At 42.3% G+C, this 20,156-nt stretch overlaps 1 protein-coding gene across 4 annotated transcripts in view; it reads right to left on the bottom strand.

The window, feature by feature from the left end:
- Nucleotides 1–20,156, bottom strand: part of AP1S3 (adaptor related protein complex 1 subunit sigma 3) — a 59,072-nt gene that overhangs the window by 11,089 nt on the left and 27,827 nt on the right. The window contains exons 5-6 of one of the 4 annotated variants that reach the window (XR_014713116.1): nt 18,191–19,765; nt 17,060–17,598 (exon numbers count right to left, since the gene is read on the bottom strand). The exons of 2 other annotated variants lie outside the window; for them this stretch is intronic. Coding sequence is in view for 1 of the 2 variants with exons in the window: in XM_084640066.1 (XP_084496192.1) it covers nt 17,084–17,598; nt 18,191–18,725 (1,050 nt within the window). In the remaining variant the exon portion in view is untranslated. Of the gene's footprint in view, nt 1–17,059; nt 17,599–18,190; nt 19,766–20,156 lie in introns of those variants that run through there. One more of the 4 variants, XM_084640066.1, reaches the window with a different exon arrangement.

Here is a 20,156-nt window from a genome sequence, read left to right as displayed (position 1 = left end):
ACGTTCAATATGTCAACGTCAGACCTTTGGTGACATGACACCTATGAAAGCCCATTGTCTCCAGATTATGCCCCAAGTAGGTTTGAACAGATGTCACTAAAGGCACAATCTGAAGGGAGACAATGGAGTAGCACTGGTATTTTGGAGTGTGTGTACATTGCAAACAAAAGACCCTTGGCAGTGAATCTCACAGCTCGGGTCAACTGACAGACATGCAGGATTAGCGCTACCCGGCTAAAAATAGTGAGTTGACTGGGGTCTGAGACTGGTTTTTGCAGATCTTTTTTTGCAGTGGAGACATACCTCTAGAGTTATATTCAGCCTGAAGACTCCTTACTGCTATGTGTGATTGGCAGGGGGTGCAGTGGGAGAAACAGTTTTAAACTATATCAAAGCCCAGGGTGAGCTTGCAGGCCTGGCAGTTAGAAAGAAGTAAGTATCTTTGTACTTGCAAATTGACGAAAGTTTGCTAGGGAAATCAGCAAATCATGAATATGGAATACCACACGGCCATTCTCACATGTTTTTCAGGTAGAATGACATTTTTAAGATGGTTTTTAGGGCCGGGAATAGGTCTTTTTGTTCCACTTCAGTTCCAAAGAATGCCACACATTTCAGTTCTATCACTGAAAATGCTAAGTACTTACAGAATACATTTTAACGTGATGAAAAGCTTTAGAGTGAGGGCAGAACAATTTTGATATTCAGATGATTATATTGCCAATTAAACTGATGTACTAGGCAATTAGAAGTGGTAAATCTACAGTAATTGGCCACCATGCTGAAGGAAGTAAATTCTACCCCTTTCTTTCACAAAGCCTCATTAGTTTACTCTTTCTGTGGATGTGGCCTAACAGCCTCTGTCTCCTTTTCTGTAGTTGGAAACTGTTGTATTTTAGCAGTGATAGCCAACTACAGAAGGAAAGTGACATCCTTTGTCACTCTGTCTAGCAGATAAAAAATGATGGTTTGGTATTTTTATGTAATGCAAATGATTGAATAGAGCATAGTAAGTTTAGGCCTTACCATAGGTTTCTATCACTTCAAAAACTGAAGTAGATTTTTTAACAAAATTCTTAAATTAAAAGTCATTTCAATTAATCAGTACATGCTTGCTGCCAAAGTTTTAAAGAAAGTCAGACTACTGAATTGGTGGAAGCCACTGGCTAACCACCTGGAACCAACTTTTGACAGTGGTAATCTCTTCTGCAAATGCAGAGAGAATAAGCTGAAATGAAGAAAATATTATACTTGTTCAGTTCAGTGACTAATTCATTCAACGTTAGCAAACTGATTAGGAGTTGAAGAGGCAGGAAAGCTTGTTTTTCCTTTTCCAACTTGTGAATAAAAATGAGGTGTGAGGATGAAATCTACCAATTCTAAAATCTTGAAAGATAGAGGAACAAAATCAGTTCAATTAGCTAAATACAGATACTGTCTCCTTTAATAAAATCAGTTCATTTTTACTGCTATATATGTTTTGATACAGAAGTTTATCAGTCCATTTAAAGGTGATTTTTAAAGTGTGCATTTTTAATGCATTCCAATTTTAATGCAAATAGAGCTTGACCCAAATCACAAGTAAAATGTTAATTTAGTAAAAAATGCATCACTCATGATTTTCGAACAAACATGTAAACATAAAAATTCAAATAAGTATTTTAAGCTATATAATTGCTTAAATAAGTATATAGATACAATGTAGCCTCCTAGTTAGCAAAAAGTAGTAATCATACTACTATTACAAAAAGTAAGTAGCATAAATGCTATATTTAGTTGCAATTAAACATGTTGTCATAGTTACCAACCAATGAGAATCAACCTCTCCTTAGTAAAAATCAAAACTGCAAAAAAAAAAAAAAGTTTAAAACCAATTATTTAAATAAAGGTTTTTTTAATTTAAAATAATAATAAGTTATTTGAATTGTTCTTTTTGTTTAAATTCACCCAGCCTGTTGTTCAACTTCAGTGACCTTTGCTCTCGCTTCAGAATAAAGTGAGTTTTGACTACTTTCAGTTTCAATACAACTCCCACCATCCCGAAGAAGTCAGTAAGGTCAGTGTATAGGACTCACTTTACTTACAATTGTAATGCACCAGCTCTTGTTGAATACCCAGAGATAAGACAAAGAGATGGATAATGCTATATATGGTTGGACCATCAGTGGAATTTAGGTATGCAGGATGTTCTTACCAGGTTGGAATAACAGTTCTATCCACTCTTCCGAGAAGCCCCATATGATGGGTTCTAATGATCACAAGTGGTCAACACCTCCTCTTTCTCTCTCATCCAGCAGAAAGCAGTATGGTGCCCCCTAAAACCATAACTGGGGCATTGGTTCAGTATTAACTCAGAGAGCAACATCTCTTCCTGGAGCACCTGTGGGTGTTTTTGGAAGGGAGCCCTCCAACAAACAAATCTGACCAACCTTAATTAGTTTGAGAGCTCAAGGTTGTATGGCTACAGGCTAGAAATACCAGTCAAGTGTGTCTATATTAGAAACACTACAGCGGCAGCACTGAAGCTGTGTCACTGTCACACAGACATTTACTACAGCGAGGAAAGGGGTTCTTCTGTTGCTGTAGTAAGTCCACCTCCCTGAGAGGCAGTAGCTAGGTTAATAGAAGAATTATTCCACTGATGTAGCCCTGTCTATTTTGAGGCTTAGGTCAGCTTCACTATATTTCTCACGGGTTTGAGTTTGTCCATACCCCGAAGCAACATAACTAGGTCAACCTAACTTTCTAGTCTAGGCCAGCCCAATTTATCAGCTAAAAGAAACTCTTTGATCTCTTTTCATACAGAGTACAATTACTAGTTTCCCCCAACACCTTCATCCTGTGGCTCTTTCTTAGCAAGTATGTGTATGGATAAAGTGCTCACTACAAGCAAGACAACTGTGCTGATAAAAGCCAAGTTACATAACCTGTTTTGTATGAATCTGGTAACTCACGTGCACAGTTGATTGGCATAGATGACGACCCAGAAGCTATTTATAAAAGCATCAACAGAGAGCTATCTGAAAATTCTCTTTGTCAATACCTGGCTTCACACAGATCCTTCCCATAAATCAACCACATCCTCATAATGAAAATAGAAATTTAATTATTCACAGGCATGTCCTTTGAGCTTTCTCTGATCTTTTTGTGAATGACTAAGAGCAGCTGGTGCACACAGAGTACACCATCTCTGCTGGCTGCCCTGTTAAAAGCAGTGACTCATCAACACATGACGTCAACCTCTCCACTCTTCTGAAATGGCAATAAATAAATAAATAAACGAATAAAGTTTAATTAAGAAAGGGGAAAAAAGGCACCTGAACAAAACAGCCTGAACTTCCTCCCAAACAATCACTTCTTTGGTCATATATCATCCGAGTGGCCATGAAAAAAAAATCCAGCAAAAGAAGACTACACACATCTAGTTTGGTCTTTTGAGTGGAAGAGTGCTTTTCTATTAAAGTGTCAGCTGATAAAACATCTTTCCTCACAGAAACTGGCTAATTACACAGTAGCTGTTACAAAATAGCATTATTCCCCTTGGTAAAACCTACATACATATTTTGCACGTGTATGCTTCATCTCTAAGTAGTGTTCAGTGTCTTCCAAGGGAGAATAACTCAAACAGAAGAAACTGATATAAGGAAGACTGAAAGCAGAATATAGCGATCGCTGTGTGCTTATAAAGAATTTTCATAAGATGTTTTCATGATACCAGGTATCACAGATTTCAAGTAAGTAGTTCTACAGGCTCAAAATACACACAAGTGAGGGAGCCCTTACAAGAATATTATGAAGGATCAACAAATGCTTCATAATAAATGCAAAACACCTACCCTGCTCTAGTGCAATATTAACTTAAAAAATGGGAGTTACAGTTGAATGCACAACCATTACTTCAGCCTCTTGTGCAAACATTTGGTTTTGATCCTGTTTCCAACAAAGTCAGCAGCAAAACTGGTACTGCAAAGAACAGCATATGTAAGATGCAGATTCTTCTGCCAGAAAGGCTTGCTTTCCTGAATAAGTGTGGAGGCGTTTTGCATACAAAGATGATAAAGCAGTGGAAAGAGAAACAAATGAGATTCAGCCTTTATATGGGATTCTGTGGTGTCTGACTTCAAATTGTCTGAAAACAGAGCATGTATCCACCACATTTGAGCCTCAGCCTCACTAAGATAATTTGAGCCCCAGCTCCCTTAGACAGTCCTTCGCAACTGGAAAGCTTTCCCCTTTTCTTCAGACATGTAACTGTAATGCGGGGTGGGAGGCGAGAAGAGAGAGCTTCTGTCTGAAAGATGAATTTAGTTGTATTTCAGGGTTGCCTTGAAGGTAGTATTGCTTATAAACAGCAATTCACCAGTTCCTCAGGACAGTTATGCTAGAAGCAGGAGAACTGGAATTACTGGCTCAGTCTCTTCAGAGGGAGTCAAATGGGTTTGGAAAGATCAGAGAAGGTCTGAAAAGGCAGTATGGCACTGAGAAGTTAAGTGGTACGCTAACGGTCACATTCTGTAACAGAGTTGGGACGAGAACACAAATGCCCTGATATGCACACATTTGCTTTTTCCTGCATTAGTCTGTCTCCAGTGTTTCTTGCTCAGGTTAATTGCATTAGTGTTTAAATGCAAGAACCAAGGATAATTGCCCAACCACATGGCGGTATCAGGATGTGTTTAATACTCAGTGCAGAAAACATGGCATCAGAACCAAGAGTTGTTGTTTAACAAAACTGATGCACACCTCCCCCAGTCTTTTGGTCACTTAGCAGAGATGCTTTTACAAGCTGACCTTTTAAGCACTAACTTCATTCTTAGTGCCATCCTCTCATAGATTTTCTACAATGCTATTTTTCTAGCAGCATTTGTATCCCTAGAGGTAGATGTGCTGTTTTCTCACTCCGAAAGGATATGAGGCTTTTCCCTGGAGGTTTCTGTCATAACCATGGACACTAGAGTCTCCACTAATGCTTTAGTAATGGCAATCCCAAAGGAAAATAAAAAGCAAATAGGTCACTGACTTGGTCCCAGATCAGCATGTGCTTAATTTTAACCACGTACTTGGTACTTAAAAAGTGTGATTAAGCGTCAAATCATGAAACCATAGGCCCGTTCACCTAACATATACTTTGCATGAAGTGCTAATCTGATAACTAAAAGGTTAATCATCTCATTGTATGCCTGTGAAGTAGGCTGGATTCCATGATTACTCATAATACAGTATCAGAGGTTGGGAACCATACTAGGAAGCGTAAAAACTCAGAAGGGCAAGCCCCTTCCCAGAATTTACAGGTGAAAGAGATAAAACGTTTAATCTCTAGGAGGGCAAAGGAAAGGGGTAAGTAAACAAACCGAGCAATCAGAGGGAGGAGGGGCACATACATACTTGATTCCAGATCTTTATTTTTTTCTGGTGGGGGAGCGGACTGAGTAGGAAATGACAGAGGGAGGGAGTAAATAGGACTTGGGGGTGGAGGGAGAGAATGACTGAAGAGGAAGAGGGAGGATGGAAAGGAACATGGAGGGCAGAGAGGGAGACCAGCCAAGGAAGGACTTAGGAGGGTGGGGGGAAGCAGGAGGAGATTGGAGAAAACAATATGCTAACAAATAAAAGTCATCCTTAGTTCCCTGTTGAGCTCACTCACCTCCAAGGGCTGTGAAGGTTGGTGTCCCTGGATGGGACCTCTCCCTTCCCCCCCCCACCATTGCTGTTCCTGGGACAGGTTCTCCTTTGCTTCTCCCATCCCAGGTGGTGGGGAAACTTGTTGAACCCTGAAAGCGGATGCCTCCAGAAGTCTGTTGCTAAGGAAGAACTTGCTGCTTCTGGGGATTAGCACCAGCCCCAGGAGATCAGGCTTTGCTTTCTCCATGTCATGTGACCAGGGAAGAGGGGAGTGCTGGTGTACCACAGAATTAGCTCCAACATCTCCCCTAAGCAGAAGTGTTATTGTTTTTTATGATTGGTGATATCCCAGCTTTGCTTGTTTTGTGGCTGATCGGACATCACTTTGCAAAACAAAGGGAGCAGGAGTTAAATTTCTACTCATGAACCACCCCTCCAGAGCTGCACCACAAGGCCAGGGCCTCTCTTCAGTCAAATACCTCCTTCTAGTGAGTCTACTTCTGTAGTGCTGACTAGACATTAGCTGCTTAAGACATTTGATTATTAAATCAAGAACAGCCGTCACTCCTTCATTCTGTGGACTAGCCTTCACTGAGCAGTCACACAATCTGGGCCCTGTCTCGTCTCTCGTGACACATCACAGCTCTCTTGTTACTATTCACACACACACTTTGTTGGGGGGCATGGCTGAAGTAAGTCGGCAAGCTTTCGGTGGCAAGGATGTCTTCTTCCTTGAACTGAGGTATCTAGCATAGTAAAATGAAGTGGGCCACACTCATAGGGAGCTGTCCTGGTGCTGAACCCCACTTCTCCACCAGGACTGTCATTCAGAGACAACGTTGCTCCTGCTTTGACTTTCGTGTGCAATCTCCATTCCCCACAGCAGAAGGAAACAAATATCTGCTGCAGAGAGTGAGGATGCAGGAAGAAGGTTGCGTCTCTCCCTGATCTTCAAGCATGGTAATTCCCATTGCTGCTTGCCGCAGTGCAGGGATCGCCAGGGTCCCAATGCAAAGGAAAATGTGACTGAGCTCAATCGGAGAGCTTTACTGAATCCCCAGGACTGTGCTCTAGAGAATCTTTTAACTTAGCCCTTCCAGTCACAGGAGCCAGACCAGCCCTGTGCAGAAAGGGAAAGTTCACCAGAAAATACCATAGATTTTCCCTTGTATTTTCTAAAAAGAGTTTACCAGAAATGGATGAGATGTTTTAAACTTTGGCTGCACAAAGCCTTGATTTCATTTAAAACACCTGGCTATGGAAAGATCTTCAGCATTGCTATACTGCATCCTAGCTTTAGGAAGCCTCTGCCTTTATTTATTTGACTGGCTATGGGTTGCTTATCATTGTCTTGACCATGTCTCACTTTACCTACTGTATCACTCAAAAATACAGCCACTTTTAAAGCTTTAGCTTTCTTCCCCTCCCCGCAATCAACTCCCCAGGCTATTGCTGCTGCAAACAGTTCTCCTGCCTTATGTTCAGAAAAAAAATAACCATGGAACTGTCTAAACAAATCTATGCCCTGTATTCACTATTTTACCTGCTTAATTCTAAGTAAACTTTTACTCCTATCACTCTAAAATCAACTCTTATGGGAGAGTGAACTGAAGTCTGCTGCCTCACACATCAAATGATGGACCTAAATTCCAAGGCCCCAGTTCAACCAAGCACATAATCATGTTTAACTTCAAGCCTGCATCTAGTCCCATCAAAGTCAGCTGGGCTACTCATATGTTTAAAGGTAAGCCTATACTGAAGAGATTGGCCTTACTGCCAGACTGTTATTAGCAGTTAGATATAGCTAGAAAATGGAGGAGGAGAAGAATTTTTCTAGAATTGCATTTCTGGTTTTCCAACAATTTATTCTTCATCTCCCTTGTCTAACCAGCGCTATTAGTTAGCCAACAGTGAACATGGCTTGAATATCAGCTCCTAGGGTAAGTTTGCAGGGTTGGGGCTTTTGGATAGTGGGGGGACAGGCACAGAAATCTCTTTATACTTCAACACTGTGAATATTACATGGAAATTAGACATTAAGCACAGAATCCCACAATGCTATCTTTAGAATGCTGTTTCAGAGTACAACCAGATTAGGTTTGCTTTGATTATTTTTCAGCTTTATTGGGACAGTGCTGTTATCCTAAACTTTGTCATATTTTCCCCAGTGTAATCCAGTTGGGAAGCCATTAAAATGACTTGCTCTTTTGTTTGTTACCTTTTAAATCTGTTTTCTCATGTTTCATTCAGTCCTCTGCACACACACACTTTTCTGACAGCAGTAGATTTACAATCCATTCTTTACCTAGTGTTTTGGATAAGGCCAAAATATCTGTTCCACAAGTTTAAATTTTTCCCATCAATTGCAAGAGACATGATGGGGGGGAACAGCATCCACTAAAGCCAGCAGGAAACGGATTGTGAAAGCCCTACTCCAAAGACCAGAATCCCTGTTATCCTTTAGTCATGGACAATATTTCCTGGAAATATTCTGTCTTGATTCCATAATCAGCAATCATTTTACAGCCTCACCTGGCACTCTTGTTTTAGCTCTTCTCATGGAAAGTTCCTGAACTGAGATCTTCTTTTGTTTATTTCCTCCAGCGCTACTCCTCAGCACACTGTTCTCCCAGGACCCTTTGCCAACCTCTTCAAAGTAATAAGTGTGACTGTGACAGGCCAGATGCCAACTCATGCCAAAGCCAATTCACTTGTGTATAATATAGATCAAAGTGATTGTTACATTCATAAGAGTATATTTGGTGTTTAAACTTCATGAAAACTAGTGAGATGTTATTTGCATTGTTTTCACTTAAATCTATATCCTGTTATAATGTAGCATAGTAGTAAAAATTTACATTGTATTTACTCCTGTAGTTAAATAACCCCATCAAAGGAGAAAGAAGTCTTGTGGAATATAAATGAAGAACTTTGACAAAGAAGTGCTCATTTCAAAACATTTGGTCATTGTGTGTGATGATTGGAGGTCAAAGATTCAAAAAGCATTCCTCCTCAACCTGTCATCCAAGGAAAGCCCACCTGGGTAGTGACACTATCAGCTTGTTTTCTGTGAGAAGCTAGAAGAATGGATTCAAAGAGCCTTCATCTCTGGACTAGTTGGCCTCTTACCGGGAAGTGTACCAGATGCAAAGTGGAGTTCACTAGAGACAATCTGGGAACCCTGAAAAGACTTTTGGGAAACTGGCTATTTATTACATCAGTGTCACCATTTGGGATTATAAACTGTGACTCACCTGTTAATATATTTCAAATGCTTTAGCCTCTCAATAACTCTCCTTTATCCAGCATTAGAGGAAAGTAATTCTTGCTGGATTCGCAAAAAGAAAAGGAGTACTTGTAGCACCTTAGAGACTAACAAATTTATTTGAGCATAAACTTTCATGAGCTACAGCTCATTTCATCGGATGCATTCAGTGGAAAATATCAATACCTGGATTGATACAGGTGTAACTGAGTACTCAGTATGAGCTTATGTATGTTGAAATGTTCGGGGTCAAGTAGCAGAGATGGAGCTTGTTACTAGAAAGACATCAGCTCTACTTAAAGGGGTCACCTATGTTGTTAGGTCTAGTAAGGGGCAGATCTCCAGCTGGTGTAAATGGTCATAGCTCTGTTAATTTCGGTGGAACAATTTATACCAGCTGAGGATCTGTCCTATGTGTCTGAACATGTCTTTTTAATAAACATCAAATACAGAAATGATTTTGGTGGAAATTCTTGTTTTCTTACTTTTTTATTTTTTTGTATATTAAAACATCCTGTTATGAGAGCTGTTATCCTTCTTTCTTTTACTAGATAAGCCAGTGGAATTTAGAATAAATATAACTTCATTGTATCATCATAAACATTGGTCTTTTTTAGGGTTTGCTGAATAGTTACATCATTTCTTTTAGCCTGGATCCCATTAGTCATATTCTGAGTCAATAGGTTTCCATGACAGCAAGTTTCTGTGCAATGCAGCAATTCATTCTTTATTTCGCTTCCATTGATATATTTCAACCTCGACCTTATAAAAATTTCCTTTATCAAAAGTCATTTAATACAACAACTGGATTTTATTTATACATGATATTGCTAAAGAAAACATACACTATTGAATTCAGTAAAGGTTGCCAAATTCTCCAGATTTTCTTTCCAGAAAGATGCTTTTTACCTGGTTCTACCTCACAGATTTCTGGCAGCAGTTAGCCCCCTTTCCCCCACCCCGTGTCAGGCCTTGACTTTGCAATGAGCTCCAGCTGGGTTGATCCCTGTGCTCATGCAGAGCCCCCAAATCTCCACTAGCATCTGAAGCTGTGCTTTAAAAAAAAATTCAAAACATATTTGTTGAAGACTAATAGAATTTTAATGACCAGCATAGGCAGGGGATTTTTGCTCCTGAAGAATTGTTTTCAGTCCTATTATTTTCAATGAGAATGGTGCATCTAAATCACATAAGGCAGCTCTGAAAATCTCAGCTACAGTATTTAGTTTTTATTCTTTCTTCATAAATCATTTCTCCCCCACCCTCTGATCTCCTTATTGTGTTGTATTTCTTCTATACAAGATAGTGCTCAGCCATACATTTCCTGTTGGAAGGACCATAAAATAAATAACCAACCATTAATTCAGTCCTCATACTCATCTCTCCAACAAATATTTTCAAAAGCCAAAACTGGACCCAAACATTAAATATTTTCCCCCCTGGTTGTTGGTTGTTTTTTTTTTTTTTAAAGAGTACACATTTCATAGACTTTGTTTCACATAGCCTTTTTTTTTGTGGGGGGGGGGAGGGAGAGGGGTACAGCTCCATTTGAAAGGGCCTTTGTTAAACACATGCTTTGTAGGAAGTAGCCGATCAAGGTGATTCCCACCCAGATATGTGTAAACAGTCAATATACTTCAATGAGCTAGAAATTGAGGAACAAAATACCAACCACAAATTCAGTGACAACTAATAAGAATCCATGAGACTTCATGAGGTCTTGCAATACTTGGGCACCCTCCCCCGCACCCAATTGCATTTAATTGTCAGTTTTTAATATGGAAGTATATCTGTTATTGATATCTAACTGCCCTACTACACTCATTGATGCCCCAGCCCACCAGTCACAATTAGCTGCATAGCAGAGAACCAGCCCTGTCACCACTGGTAGGTGAACAGATCACAGGAAGAATCCCACAGGCAGAGAATGCTAATAAGAAAATGGAAAAGCTTATAGTCAACACAGCCGGCAACAGCAAAGAAAGAAATCTAGGCCAAAACATGCCCGTGTTGAATGGTTATTTTGAAGCTATATGAGCGCTAAGCTCTTCAGCACGGAGAATTCAGATAACTGCATTTTATCTTGGTATATAGGTTGGTTATTACAAGCAGTATCAGCATTACTTATCTCCTGTTTTATTGATAACTGTTTGAAAATCAGTCAGTAATGACACCAAACAGTCTCTCATAGACTTAGTAAAGTTTAAATCGGACATTTTCTATTGGATGGAACATACAGAGAGATTGAAATTTAGTAGGGTAACTACCAATACTGTCAAATTGGGCAACACTAAGACAGTTGTAATTTTGTACCTTGGCTATTTTAAGAATAACCAAGATCAAATCTAATATGAGATATTAAGGCTCCAACCCTGCAATACACTGAGTGCAGCCCGGTCCCTGCATCTGTATAGGGTCCCTTTGAAGTGGGGCTCTCTGTAGGAAAAGGGACACCCCTACCCACAAAGCATTGCAGCATAGGGCCTAAAAGTGATTCTACAATGTATTTGGGGTTTTTTGCTATTATGTAACAATATGAATTAAGTCATCTGAGTTACTGACACTGTACAGAAAGTGAAATAAATCTAACGTTCCATAATCCTTCTGAAAAATAACTTGTTCCCATTCCATCCAGTTGTAACCCACCTATACCATTCTAAATAGGGTCTCTTCCTCTTCGTTGTTTAAAACCTTCATATGCTGATAGCTGTAGACTTGTGCCTCCCCATTAATCATTACTTAGCCACACCATGTGGACAAAGTTCAGCTCCTAGCACCAGTGGAAAGTAGCTGGTTTCCATCTGCTGATGAGTTCACAGCAGGCCAGAGAGCTAGGCATTTGCAGCCTCTATTATTTCCATTCTGTAGCCCTTGTGTACAGGGTATTATTGGTGGGAAGGGACTGAGGCTGGAGCACACTGCACTTCAGCAACCCTCAGCTGGCCCCTTGGGAGCTGCAGTTAGCTAGCATAAACCACAGCACCTCATGAAGTGCTAATCTATGCAGTGTCTATAGCATGTATAGGGTAGATGCAACCTGACAGTAAGGGAGCCACAAACAGCCTTCTTGCAGTCCCCCAAACTGGGCATGGCAGAGAATTTAGGCCACATTATTTAACTCAGATATGATGCTGATGTGGGCTATACAAGCACCTAGCTCTCTACTAGTGAGATTAATACTTCTTCATAAGCATCCCTCCAGGTCTCTTATTATTATTGCTATGCAGGATAAAGTAAAGCAGTAGGTGAAGCCTTATGTTCCTTCTTAGAATGACCATAAGGGCCAGATTTTGATATTACTCAATCAGTGTAAGAGTATCTTATCCCTTTAGCTGCTCCATTTGATCTCACTGAGACTGCTTGAGGAATAAAGTACTAATCAATGTGAGTAAGAGTATCACAAATTGGCATAAAATAAGTGAGAAGAAAGGAAACTAATTATGATTCAAATTAAAGTCACTTAATCTGAATAGCCAGTATTTTAAAAGATCTGTACACAGTATGAACTGATTTAAAAATACTGAATTTATTGTTAAATTCCTGCATTTCAAACCACGATGAAATAATATGCAGTCACCCAGTTTCACGTACTTGAATGTTAAAACCAGTGTTCTGAAGCTATTTAAAGCCTTCAGTGTTTTCACTTTTTCCATGGTATTGGAAGTATCACTTTGACATCAATATGGAGAAAACAGATGGCTACAGTAATGAACAAGTGAGCAGTATGATACTACCAACTGACTACTCACAAGTTTGACTAACAAATTAGATAACACAGACAGAAAAGAAGTGGGATGGTAATTAACAAAGTTGGTGCTGTATGTCAAAGTATTTAGAAAACCAGTAAGATACAAATAGACTCTGAAGGGGGTAGCAGTGAAATATTTAGAATAATAATTCAAGAAGTTTAATGATGAAAAAGGAACTGAAATATGGCTTTTACCATTCTGCCAAGAAGATTAGAAGTGAAGGAGAAAAAAACCATACATTATTGGGGAAATCAAACCTGTACTTTTGGTGACAAATACACAGAGATTAAAGAATTCCCTAAATTATATAGAAGACAATTTCATAATTTGGAAAGGCTCTAGAGAGGAATAATGTGATGAAACAGAGAAAAGAAAAACTTAATAACTAGGAAAAAGTCTCTTAACTTAGAAGCCTATTAGAATGAAATAAGAAAAGGAGTACTTGTGGCACCTTAGAGACTAACCAATTTATTTGAGCATAAGCTTTCGTGAGCTACAGCTCACTTCATCGGATGCATACTGTGGAAACTGCAGAAGACATGGACACAGAGACCATGAAACAATACCTCCTCCCACCCCCTCTCCTGCTGGTAATAGCTTATCTAAAGTGATCACTCTCCTTACAATGTGTATGATAATCAAGGTGGGCCATTTCCAGCACAAATCCAGGTTCTCTCACCTCCCCCCCCCTTTTTCCAAAAACCACACACACAAACTCACTCTCCTGCTGGAGAGTGAGTTTGTGTGTGGGGGGGCGGAGGGTGAGAAAACCTGGATTTGTGCTGGAAATGGCCCACCTTGATTATCATACACATTGTAAGGAGAGTGATCACTTTAGATAAGCTATTACCAGCAGGAGAGGGGGTGGGAGGAGGTATTGTTTCATGGTCTCTGTGTATATAAGGTCTTCTGCAGTTTCCACAGTATGCATCCGATGAAGTGAGCTGTAGCTCACGAAAGCTTATGCTCAAATAAATTGGTTAGTCTCTAAGGTGCCAAAAATACTCCTTTTCTTTTTACGAATACAGACTAACACGGCTGTTACTCTGAAACCTGTTAGAATGAAATAATCACTCAAGTGATGAGAGTTCAGTCAAACTACAGACAGGTCAAAGCACTCAAGATCAACCCAAAGGGAAAAAATACGTCATTGGAAGGAAACTAGACAAGGCAACATGCTATTTTTTTCCCCTCTCCTGAAATGGTTTATCAAAACATTATTATAAAGTTAGTCCAAATATTTGATTCTTCTAATCTCTCTTGTTATTCGTGGTCCCTTCTATCTTTGTGTAGTCTGCAAAATTACAATGGGGTTTATTATAGTGTCCATTCTTATCAACATTAGGCCACTTGCAACTTTTAAGAAACAGGCTAATCTCTATGTGTATGTCAACTTTGGACAGGCTAGTTTTCAGGGGACTGTGCTGGAGAGGAGTAGCCATTTCTGGACACTAAAAGGTATAGTAAGCTGGAACTCGAGGGAGGAGTAAATTCCACCAGACACCAACAGTCCCTCTTGCCAGGACTAATCTCTCCCTCTCAAGACCTGCCCTCCCAGTGGGGTCTATCAGTCATTCTCTTCTTTGGTCCCAGGATCTAACAAGGGGGAAGGTTATACCAGGTCAGGCTGGGGTGGGGGAAAAACATGGAAATAAATAAGCCATCAGAACATAACGGCAGAGAGGGCTCTCACAGCCACATAGAAACATGAAGGGCATAGAAGATCACAGAATCCTACTTAGGGTATGTCTACACTAAGGAATAAGGTCGAATTTATAGAAGTCGGTTTTTTAGAAATCGGTTCTATAAATTCGAGTGTGTATCCCCACAGAAAATGCTCTAAGTGCATTAACTCGGCGGAGCGCTTCCACAGTACCGAGGCTAGAGTTGACTTCTGGAGCATTGCATTGTGGATAGCTATCCCACAGTTCCCGCAGTCTTCGCTGCCTATTGGAATTCTGGGTTGAGATCCCAATGCCTGATGGGGCTAAAACACTGTCGCGGGTGGTTCTGGGTACATATCGTCAGGCCCCCGTTCCCTCCCCTCCTCCCTCCGTGAAAGCAAGGGCAGACAATCGTTTCGCGCCTTTTTTCCTGAGTTACCTGTGCAGACGCCATACCACGGCAAGCATGGAGCCCGCTCAGGTAACCGTCACTGTATGTCTCCTGGGTGCTGGCAGACGCGGTACGGCATTGCTACACAGTAGCAGCAACCCATTGCCTTGTGGCAGCAGATGGTACAGTACGACTGGTAGCTGTCATCGCCATGTCCGAGGTGCTCCTGGCCACGTCGGCTGGGAGCGCCTGGGCAGACATGGGCACAGGGACTAAATTTGGAGTGACTTGACCAGGTCATTCTCTTTAGTCCTGCAGTCAGTCCTATTGAACTGTCTTATGGTGAGCGGGCAGGCGATATGGATTGTTAGCAGTCCTATTGCATCATCTTCTGCAGGGCAGGCAAGAGATGAGGATGGCATGCAGTCCTTCTGCACCGTCTGCTGCCAGCCAAAGATGTAAGAGATAGATGGAGTGGATCAAAACAAGAAATAGACCAGATTTGTTTTGTACTCATTTGCCTCCTCCCCCGTGTAGGGGACTCATTCCTCTAGGTCACACTGCAGTCACTCAAAGAGAAGATGCAGCAAGGTAAATCTAGCCATGTATCAATCAGAGGCCAGGCTAACCTCCCTGTTCCAATAAGAACAATAACTTAGGTGCACCATTTCTTATTGGAACCCTCTGTGAAGTCCTGCCTGAAATACTCCTTGATGTAAAGCCACCCCCCTTTGTTGATTTTAACTCCCTGAAGCCAACCCTGTAAGCCGTGTCGTCAGTCACCCCTCGCTCCACCAGAAAAACGGCAGACAATCGTTCCGCGCCTTTTTTCTGTGCGGACACCATACCAAGGCAAGCATGGAGGCCACTCAGCTCACTTTGGCAATTAGGAGCACATTAAATACCACACGCATTATCCAGCAGTATATGCAGCACCAGAACCTGGCAAAGCGATGCCAAGCGAGGAGGCGGTCAAGTGAGTGATCAGGACATGGACACAGATTTCTCTGAAAGCATGGGCCCTGCCAATGCATGCATCATGGTGCTAACGGGGCAGGTTCATGCCTTGGAACGCCGATTCTGGGCTCGGGAAACAAGCACAGACTGGTGGGACCACATAGTGTTGCGGGTCTGGGACGATTCACAGTGGCTGCGAAACTTTTGCATGCGTAAGGGCACTTTCATGGAACTTTGTGACTTGCTTTCCCCTGCCCTGAAGCGCATGAATACCAAGATGAGAGCAGCCCTCACAGTCGAGAAGCGAGTGGCGACAGTCCTGTGGAAGCTTGCAACGCCAGACAGCTACCGGTCAGTTGGGAATCAATTTGGAGTGGGCAAATCTACTGTTGGGGCTGCTGTGATGCAAGTAGCCCACGCAATCAAAGATCTGCTGATATCAAGGATAGTGACCCTGGGAAATGTGCAGGTCATAGTGGATGGCTTTGCTGCAATGGGATTCCCTAACTGTGGTGGGGCCATAGACGGAACCCATATCCCTATCTTGGCACCGGAGCACCAAGCCACCGAGTACATAAACCGCAAGGGGTACTTTTCAATAGTGCTGCAAGCCCTGTGGATCACAAGGGACATTTCACCAACATCAACATGGGATGGCTGGGAAAGGTACATGACGCTTGCATCTTCAGGAACTCTGGTCTGTTTCAAAAGCTGCAGGAAGGGACTTTATTCCCAGACCAGAAAATAACTATTGGGGATGTTGAAATGCCTATATGTATCCTTGGGGACCCAGCCTACCCCTTAATGCCATGGCTCATGAAGCCGTACACAGGCAGCCTGGACAGTAGTCAGGAGCTGTTCAACTACAGGCTGAGCAAGTGCAGAATGGTGGTAGAATGTGCATTTGGATGTTTAAAGGCGCGCTGGCGCAGTTTACTGACTCGCTTAGACCTCAGCGAAACCAATATTCCCACTGTTATTACTGCTTGCTGTGTGTTCCACAATATCTGTGAGAGTAAGGGGGAGACGTTTATGGTGGATTAGGAGGTTGAGGCAAATCGCCTGGCTGCTGGTTACACGCAGCCAGACACCAGAGCAGTTAGAAGAGTACAGGAGGGCGCGGTACGCATCAGAGAAGCTTTGAAAACCAGTTACATGACTGGCCAGGCTACGGTGTGAAAGTTCTGTTTGTTTCAACTTGATGGAATCCCCCCGCCCCTTGGTTCACTCTACTTCCCTGTAAGCTAACCACCCTCCCCTCCTCCCTTTGATTACCGCTTGCAGAGGCAATAAAGTGATTGTTGCTTCACATTCATGCATTCTTTATTCATTCATCACACAAATAGGGGGATGACTACCAAGGTAGCCCAGGAGGGGTGGTGGAGGAGGGAAGGAAAATGCCACACTGCACTTTAAAAGTTTACAACTTTAGAATTTATTGAATGCCAGCCTTCTTTTTTTTTGGGCAATCCTCTGTGGCGGAGTGGCTGGTTGGCCGGTGGCCCCCACACCGCGTTCTTGGGCGTCTGGGTGTGGAGGCTATGGAACTTGGGGAGGAGGGGGGTTGGTTACACAGGGGCTGTAGTGGCAGTCTGTGCTCCAGCTGCCTTTCCCGCAGCTCAACCATACACTGGAGCATACTGGTTTGGTCCTCCAGCAGCCTCAGCATTGAATCCTGCCTCCTCTCATCACGCTGCCGCCACATTTGAGCTTCAGCCCTGTATTCAGCCCGCCACTTACTCTCTTCAGCCTGCCACCTCTCCTCCCAGTCATTTTGTGCTTTCCTGCACTCTGACATTATTTGTCTCCACGCATTCGTCTGTGCTCTGTCAGTGTGGGAGGACAGCATGAGCTCGGAGAACATTTCATCTCGAGTGCGTTTTTTTTCCTTTCTAATCTTCACTAGCCTCTGGGAAGGAGAAGATCCTGTGATCACTGAAACACATGCAGCTGGTGGAGGAAAAAAAAAAAGGGACAGCGGTATTTAAAAAAGACACATTTTATAAAACAGTGGCTACACTCTTCCAGGGTAAACCTTGCTGTTAACATTACATACATAGCACATGTGCTTTCGTTACAGGTCGCATTTTGCCTCCCCCCCACCGCGTGGCTACCCCCTCAACCCTCCCCCCTCCCTGTGGCTAAAAGCAGGGAACATTTCTGTTCAGTCACAGGCAAACAGCCCAGCAGGAATGGGCTCCTCTGAGTGTCCCCTGAAGAAAAGCACTCTATTTCAACCAGGTGACCATGAATTATATCTCACTCTCCTGAGGATAACACAGAGAGATAAAGAACGGATGTTGTTTGAACGCCAGCAAACATACACTGCAATGCTTTGTTGTACAATGATTCCCGAGTACGTGTTACTGGCCTGGAGTGGTAAAGTGTCCTACCATGGAGGACGCAATAAAGCTGCCGTCCCCAGAAACCTTTTGCAAAGGCTTTGGGAGTATATCCAGGGGAGCGGCGAATGCCAGGGCAAAGTAATCCTTTCACATGCTTGCTTTTAAACCATGTATAGTATTTTAAAAGGTACACTCACCGGAGGTCTCTTCTCCGCCTGCTGGGTCCAGGAGGCAGCCTTGGGTGGGTTCGGGGGGTATTGGCTCCAGGTCCAGGGTAAGAAACAGTTCCTGGTTGTCGGGAAAACCGGTTTCTCCGCTTGCTTGCTGTGAGCTATCATCTTCTTCGTCCCCAAAACCTGCTTCCGTATTGCCTCCATCTCCATTGAAGGAGGGAAACAACACGGCTGGGGTAGTGGTGGCTGAACCCCCTAAAATGGCATGCAGCTCATCATAGAAGCTGCACGTTTGGGGCTCTGACCCGGAGTGGCCGTTCGCCTCTCTGGTTTTCTGGTAGGCTTGCCTCAGCTCCTTCAGTTTCACGCGGCACTGCTTCGGGTCCCTGTTATGGCCTCTGTCCTTCATGCCCTGGGAGATTTTGACAAAGGTTTTGGCATTTCGAAAACTGGAACAGAGTTCTGATAGCACGGATTCCTCTCCCCATACAGCGATCAGATCCCGTACCTCCCGTTCGGTCCATGCTGGAGCTCTTTTGCGATTCTGGGACTCCATCATGGTCACCTATGCTGATGAGCTCTGCATGGTCACCTGCAGCTTGCCACGCTGGCCAATCAGGAAATGAGATTCAAAAGTTCGCGGTTCTTTTCCTGTCTACCTGGCCAGTGAATCTGAGTTGAGAGTGCTGTCCAGAGCGGTCAAAATGGAGCACTCTGCGATAGCTCCCGGATGCCAATACCGTCAAATTGTGTCCACAGTACTCCAAATTCGAGCCGGCAAGGCCGATTTAAGCGCTAATCCACTTGCCAGGGGTGGAGTAAGGAAATAGATTTTAAGAGCCCTTTAAGTCGAAATAAAGGGCTTCATCGTGTGGACGGGTGCAGGTTTACATCGATTTCATGCTGCTAAATTCGACCTAAAGTCCTAGTGTAGACCAGGGCTTAGACTAGGAATGTGGGCTTCTAGTACTAAGTGGGGGTAGTGTGCTTAGGGGGTGGAAGTGCTCTCCTTTTATTGGGTGGAAGAGCCGGTGGTAGAAGGAAGATAGTACTCCTACTAGCAAGTGGCAGGAGAGGGTGAGCTGAAGAGATGCATATGCATTTTAAGTGTTAACACGTCTTCAAAGCAGACTCCATAAAAAAAAACAACTCAGCTTTTAAGAAAAATTATTAGTATTAGACCAGAATAATCATTACATTCAAAAAATATACTATTACAAAAGTATACTGATGCAATCAGTGATGGATCAAAACTAGTATAAATATCTTTTGCAAATATTTTCTGAGACTGAAAAGTTCATAGCTAAAAGCCATTGTATAAAACTAGTTTTTAAGTCTAGGAGGAGGATAGTGGCTAGATTAAGTGTAATAACAGTTTTAAGCAACTCCTAGGTAGAACAATATACACTACTGGAGCTGACCTTCATTTTGACTACTACACAAATCCCTTTAGTTATTGGTTTTTGGTATTTCTCAGAGGATCTGGCACATAGAAAAGCAATTTCAACAAGTGAATTTTACAGATAGTAAGCAGCATCTCTGTCCCTCCAGGAGGTTTTAAAGTTAAAATGCAGGTTTGTTCATATATTCCTCCATTGTCTGGAAAAAAAAATAGCAAGTGAGGTATTACAGATTGTAAAATACTATGAAATACAGTAAGGACCTGACCTGTTCCCATTGAACAGGGTTGGAATTTATTTATTTATTTCCATCAGATCCAGGCCCTATGAACAAATGCTAATCAATTAAATAGCTACAATAATAATACTTTAAAACCCAGTTAGACTGAACATCTAACTTGCACATGTAGTTGCCATATCTAGCTGGCCTTTTGTACGTGCCACTACTGCAAGCTGGTGGGCTCCTCAACAGCCCAGGAAAGAACCAGTGTCTTGCCCATGCCTCCCTCAGGCCCTTGCTCCAGGGCAGAGAGTATTCTTCAAACACAAAACAAAGCTTTTCCTTTGACCAAAGCAGACACCTTTCTCCT

The sequence above is a fragment of the Lepidochelys olivacea genome (genome assembly GCF_965140295.1).
Source record: "Lepidochelys olivacea isolate rLepOli2 genome assembly, chromosome: 9".
Taxonomy (NCBI): Eukaryota; Metazoa; Chordata; order Testudines; family Cheloniidae; genus Lepidochelys; species Lepidochelys olivacea.
Note: the sequence above shows the minus strand (reverse complement) of the source record. Positions and strands in the feature narration are given on the sequence as shown.